We start from the raw sequence: 6,713 nt of genomic DNA on the forward strand, positions 1-6,713 counted from the left end.
ATGAGTACTATTTCCTTAGGTCTACCAGGGGAGAAAGGAGAAAAAGGCAATCCAGGTGTTGGAACACAAGGACCCCGAGGCCCACCAGGATCTACAGGTAATGTTGTTATGTTTGGGACATCTGGATTAGAGCACTGACCCCTGGGTAAAGCAGCCAAGACTTGCATGGCTCTGTCCTTTGCTTCTAAGCCTTAGAGGCTGATTCTTAATCAGCTGTTCAAGCACTCTTAACATGTTATATGATATTGTGATATGATGATGATATGATGGTGTCATCAGTCACACAATTATTCTACTTTTCCTTGTGATAAACTGCTTCTCCAAACCCTTCTTTTTTAATGTTTTAAATATTTCTTTCAGACATGGGGGTCAGAAGGGGGAAAAAATTTAATCTGGATTAATTGCTTTTGTTTTCCAGTTGAGTCAAGGTCATGCTTTACTGTAAGTTGACAGAGAGACTTGTATTAGTTAAGCACAGTTATCACAGGGATTCATATTCAGCTCCTAAAAAAGCCAAGTGATATCCAGGGTTCTGCTGAAACAGGCATAAAATTATTTTGGTTTTTTTAGGATATTCTCTTCACTAAAGCACCAGTATCAAGGCACAGAGTTACCCAGAAGCTGTGTTGAAAGGGAGTGGGTGAATGAAGAACTGCACAGCATTCAGGGCTGTTTCCCCACAGAACTATCTTTCCTAACATCTGATGCTTTGTGAAACATTTGTTCTTTTATAAATTTCTTGTTAAAAGCTGCCTCTGGCAAGTAAGACAAAGCAGCAGCCAGAGAGGAGAGTTTGCTGCCCCCAGTGAGACTTCTCCCTGGCAGCTGCTTCATCTTCTTTGCCAGGGGAAGGCTGCAGTGTTTCCCTTAGCTTTCCAGGGAAAGTGGGAGCCAGGATGCCCAGCACCCCTGATCAAACTATCTCCTGGAAGTGTTTGTAGCACGCTCAGTGCCATGGTTACCAAGCACTGGGCCTGCCAAGGTGGCCTGGACTCATTGCATTATGAGAGATGCTGCTCAGATGTTCATCTCCCGTTCTACACAGGACCTCCAGGAGAAAGCCGAACTGGCAGCCCAGGACCACCAGGATCTCCAGGCCCACGAGGCCCTGCTGGCCACATGGGACCCCCAGGCTCACAGGGTCCTTCTGGCCCCCCAGGGTACTGTGATCCATCCTCCTGCGCTGGTTATGGCATGGGAGGTGAGTAGCCAGGACCTGGGGCAGCTGCTGGTTGCGGAGGTTGGGGTGGTGCTTTCTCCAAGCCAAAGCGAGATGGAGGCTACTTGTGCTAAAACGTGGTAGCTCCCTAAAAACATCTGAGTGCAGTGCTGCTGTATTTTGTGGGACTGCAGCATGAAGAGAAGGTGATCCCAGCATGGTGACCAAAGGAAGTCCACCATCTGATCCCAGCCTGTGAAACAGATCCTGTGTAGCGGTTTTTTGTCCTGTGCGTTTGTGTGGTTGTACAAGGGTGCTCCATCTCAGCTGAACAGTCTGTGTGTTGAACCCCCACCTCCCAGTGTTCGTGACAGCAAAATTTTACATTTGTAGTTTTTCAACTGTGTTGCTCAACTTCCTCTTCCGTGTGCCTCCAGATGGCATGAGAGCATGACCCTTACTAAACCCTTAGTAGTGTAAACTGACACAGGGATGCACGTGTCCGTCATTAACCAGTGAGGCAATCTGGTGAAAATTATGCTTTTCTACATCTTCTCTGTCTTTCCCATTTGGTTATAAAAGGGAGAGGCCACAGGGAGGAAGTTAACACAATTACCAATGTTATGTTGCCCAGCCTAAAATCAAAACTTATTAGTAAAGCACCAGTTACTGCAAGTGTTACACAGAACCGTATTTGTTTGATGTTGTTTAATCTGCCTGTGAGCTGATTTGTATGTTTTACTTACCTGAATGTTTTTGTTGTCGTCTCTTCCTGTCCTTTCCTCCTCACTTCCCCTCCCTGTTGTTCATTTCCTGTTTGAAGGCCCCATCCCTTACAATGGCTACCAATCCAGAAGGTGAAAGGCTCATTCTGGGTCAGGTCTCATTTGGCTGAAGGTCAGAGGTGGATGCTGAACTGCTCTGTGCTTTCCATCAACGATATTGACTACCACTAATGAACTTACTAGCTGCTGTACATGCACTTGGCTTCCTTGCACTGCTAAAAAGTATTGTCTGACCCATTTTGCCTGTTAATCATGTATTCTAAACCATAATTGGAACAAGCTAAAGCAGGCATATTGTGCAGTGTATAATAAGCACAGTATTACAACTGGACATTGGACAAATTCTGGTGGTGGTTTCCAACTAACTCAGCTGTCTGCTGGTGGGGTTCCAATTGCTCCAGCTTATTAATTTGTTAAATATTTTCACTGTTCCTTTATGTGAATAAAAGATGTGTATTTAAAGATTATATATATACTCACACGCATTATACATAAATATATCTATATATAAAATGTCAATTTCCTAATGAGTGCTTTAATTTTCTACTCTCCTTCTCCCGTGTTAACCGTATGAATACTCTTGGTGGTGGTGGGTTAAGGTGGATACGGTGAGCCAACTGATCAAGACATCCCAGTAGTGCAGTTGCCACATAACTCCTACCAAATCTATGACCCCGAGGACCTTTATGATGGTGAGCAACAGCCGTACGTAGTTCACGGGTCCTACCCCTTGCCATCCCCATACTCCCAATCCTCCTATCCATCACCTCATCTTGCTCAACCAGAGTTTACTCCTGTTCGAGAAGAGATGGAAGCTGTTGAACTGAGATCCCCAGGAATTAGTCGTTTCCCAAGGAAAGTAGCCAAAAGGAGCATCAAGACTCCAGAACGCAAAAGGGTGAACGGAAAAAAACCCTCTCAATGAACTGCTTAAAAAAGGGAAACATTTTAAGTGCATCTGTGTTTGCCCTTCTGTCCAAGTGCCTAACCTGTCACAAAAGATGTTTACAGGCTCTTATAGTAAAGGAGAAGAAAAATTGTACACTACCAGTTGACACAACAAATAATGGTAATTATCTTGCATGCCAGAAACTTAGAATGTTAGTGAGTTGGGGCTAGATGATGATGGTCACTTGTAGATCTTTCTCTGGAGTTCTGTTTCATACATATTCAAACTGTATCTAAAAAGCTGCATTCAGCTACTTGGTGTATGTAGAACCATTCAGAAAAGTTAATGTTTGGGTTTTTTTAGTCCATGTTTTCCCAGTTGATTACATTCTGTTAGTTTTGGATGATTTGCTTTACTAGCAGAGTAACCCTAATAAATTCACTGGAGAACAATGCATGATCAGGTTTCCTTGAACCCAGTTACTACTTTTGCAACAAAATCTTATGTTAATGGACTATTTTTTTAACCCACATTATATAAATACGTAAGAGTGTTCCTTGGGAGCACACTAATAATTTATTGTGAACCTCTTTCATTTCTGTTTTTTATGCAAATAAAAGTGGCAAGCTTTTGTACATTAATTCTGTATTTGATTGATTTTAATTTGGAACAGTTGCTTAGATCTTTGGGGTACAGAATGTAAAGACAAGAAAATATGTTTTTCCTTTTGCAACACTTTTGGACAACTTTTATTTTAAAGCTCTTATTACAAACAGTATATAGTCTTATTTTAAAAACTATAGATGAACAAGTGCAGAGAGTATGAGCTGAGACATGGACATGAGATTTTACATATTGACATGCCACAGTCAGAAGGCCTGCCTGTGCAGTTGTGATGGCAACTGGGATCAGCTCATGACAAGAGGAAGGAAAAAAAGCCAACCCAGCAACCTCAGGAGAACAAAGCAACTCACAATTTTAAAACAAACGGGGTCAATTGTTGTGTGACTCAATAAACAGCTTTGAACAGCACTATGGAGAATAAGAGTCAAAACAAGATTTAAAGGAGAAGCTCTGAAGTGCTTATTTAAGTGGAAACCACAGATTTGGAGCAATTTTAAGACACTGTTGAGAGGAGGTCGTGTGGATCCCTGGACTGTGCCTCAGACTGGGTTCAGTGTTTGTGCTCAGTGAGGACAGACCTGTCAGGTTTCCTTCTGGCCACTGCCGGATGCTCTACTGGCTCACCAGGAAGAGGACAGGTGGGACCTTTGCTGTGGGATCTCAAGTTATCTGTCCTAGAATTCAGCCTCACGAGTACCACAAACCACTTGCACAGGTGAGTAACGCCTGTGAGTAACCCTGGCTGGGGCAGGGCTGGGGCTCACAGGCTGTGTAACTTCCTAGGCTGTATTTCTGGATTCCCATTGTTTCTCTCATCCCTAACTCTCACACCTTCCTCAGAGAAAGGTCAGACAAGCTGGTGGACAAGCAAAGTGAATTTAATTTCCTTACCTGGACTCGTATTTAAAGTAGAAGATGGTAGAGCAGCAGCTTAACCTGAGTTACTGAACTCTGAGGCCCCAGGTAAGTGTGGCTGTGTGAGCACGTACACACCACAGCCCAGCACACACAGTGGGCACTCTGTGACTGTTACTAACATTAAATACAGGGTACAGCTGCAGCTCAGCTTTCATTTCATCTGCTTGTGCTTGGCTGTGAACTCCTGTGTGAAATTACCCCAACCGTGACCACTCTCTCCGCACCCTCTCTCCCTGGCCCTCTCCCACCCACATTGCACTGACAGCTTCTGGGGTCCCCGCCATCATGTGTGAAATTACAGATCCTGCAGAAGTGCCTGAGAACATCACTGAGAAATCAGCCTTCAGGCAGTTCTACCTGTGTTGGCTCAGAAAGACTTTCAGCCTCTGACAGTTCAGTCTGAAGGAAAGACTCAGGGGGGACCTTAGAGCTGCCTTCCAGTGCCTGAAGGGAACCTACAGAAGGCTGGAGAGAGCCTTTTCCTAAGTGTCCAGCAATAGGACAAGGGGAAATGAGTTTAAATTGAAGGAGAATAGATTTTGATTGGATCTTAGGAAGAAGTTCTTCAGTAAAAATGGTGCTGAGAATCTGGAACCTAGAGAAATTGTGGATAACCCCTCCCTGGAGGTGTTCGAGGCCCAGTTGGATGACACTTTGATGAATCTTGCCTAGATGAGAGGAATCCCTGCCCATGGCATGGAGCTTAATCTCCAAGTTCCCTTCTGACCTAAGCTATTCTATGATTCTATTATAGTAAAATGCTTCAAAATAAGACAATTGAAGTTATTTGCCTCAAATTTGACATAAATGGTATGAACCTGACCAAATCCCTGAGTGTGCCTGTGCTGCACAGCCTGTGTCACCTACACTGTGACCCTCTGACAGCTCCTGCACTGATCCCCAGTCACCTGAGCTGGGGAAGCAGCTGGAAGCATCACTGCACCCTTCTGACCCCAGGGAACTGGGTGTCCCCTGCCTGCAGGACAAGCACCTGACCAGCTGCCAAGGTAACCTGCTTCCCCTCACACCATCCAGGAGGTCCATGCGATCAAACAGAGATTTCTATGGGATAATAAAGTAAGCATGCTCATTGCAACTTTATAACTTGATTTACGTACCAAAGCACAGATTTTAGGGGCCCTAGTTAGTTTATTTGCTTTAATTTTATATTTATATTGACATTCACTAGCACTCTACTAACCTGCATGCTACATCTTTCATTGTTCATCTGCTCATACGCTGGGTATACCCTGGTAATAAAAGTAGCTGGTAGGAACCACCAAGTTACAAAAATATTATCCAGGATTTGCATGTTTGGAAAAAAAAAAAAAATAGAAAGGCACACATATGTTAAATATTTTCTCCAAAATCCATCCTCTGTCTCTTATTTTCCCAGACATCCTAGGAAACTTAGGTTGCTGACTGTGAGGTATTCAGGACATGACAAACTGCTAATGCACCCAGACCTTACCAATAAAGTGTATGGACTGTGTCCTTAGTCAAAACAGAACATTTACTTTAACCTATTGCTTTAAAAAAAAACCCAACACTTTTAGAAGTTAACAAAGTGTGGTTACTGAGTTAGTTAGAAATCAAGTTTGCACGTTCACTGGGTAAGAAAGTTTCCTGACACAGACATGTCCAATACCAAACCACCATTTCATATAAGAAAATACGATTATAAATAATCTAACATTTCTCTATATATGTATAAAATGGATATAAAATCTGCACTGCAAAACACTGCAAAATTTGGTGGATTCAACAAGTGGTTCATTTATTTATTCTCCAGCTTCTCCTTGAGGGTTTCTGTACAGAGGAGCAGTAACAAACTTCAGGGGAGCAATCTGCAGAAGCAAAGGAATTATGACCTATTTTGCATTAGTCCTGACTTCAGTTCAGTTTCCTCATTTAGTTTTCATAATAAAAATGTTGCAGCTTTCTTTTCTAATAGATTAAGTAATAGTTGTTATCCATATGTTTTGGCCTTTACTGTCTGTTATTGCAATGAGCTCATTGACTAAACCTATAGTGTGTTGCCAGCAGATCTACTGCTAGAGAGGAACATCCCCCAAGAAAATACATGGCACAGCCCCAAATAGGGGTTTTAGTTGGTAACTGCACTGCAAGCCTAAAGTGTGCCCAGATGGTCTTCTGTGTGGTCTTGTCTACTTGTGGAGACAGACAAAGTTATGGGCATCAGCTCTTCTCTTGACACTTGTATAACATCTCCAGATCAAGAATGAAATAGTGTTAGGAATATATTTAATAGCATTGAGCAGCTATAAAGTATAGGACTCATCTCTGATGTTGTCATGCAGCACACCAGGGATTAAGA

At 42.9% G+C, this 6,713-nt stretch overlaps 1 protein-coding gene across 6 annotated transcripts in view; it reads left to right on the plus strand.

Annotated features, from left to right (window-relative positions):
- COL14A1 (collagen type XIV alpha 1 chain) overlaps positions 1 to 3,474 on the plus strand; it is a 112,627-nt gene extending 109,153 nt beyond the window's left edge. For 3 of the 6 annotated variants that reach the window (XM_071738282.1, XM_071738283.1, XM_071738284.1), the window contains 3 exons: positions 20 to 97; positions 1,046 to 1,201; positions 2,544 to 3,474. In XM_071738282.1, coding sequence (XP_071594383.1) covers positions 20 to 97; positions 1,046 to 1,201; positions 2,544 to 2,869 — 560 coding nt within the window. In that variant the 3' untranslated portion in view covers positions 2,870 to 3,474. Of the gene's footprint in view, positions 1 to 19; positions 98 to 1,045; positions 1,202 to 1,982 lie in introns of all 6 variants that reach the window. The other 3 variants (XM_071738285.1, XM_071738286.1, XM_071738287.1) reach the window with 1 other exon arrangement.
- Positions 3,475 to 6,713: the final 3,239 nt, after the last annotated feature.

This window comes from Heliangelus exortis, chromosome 2 (assembly GCF_036169615.1).
Source record: "Heliangelus exortis chromosome 2, bHelExo1.hap1, whole genome shotgun sequence".
Lineage (NCBI taxonomy): Eukaryota > Metazoa > Chordata > Aves > Apodiformes > Trochilidae > Heliangelus > Heliangelus exortis.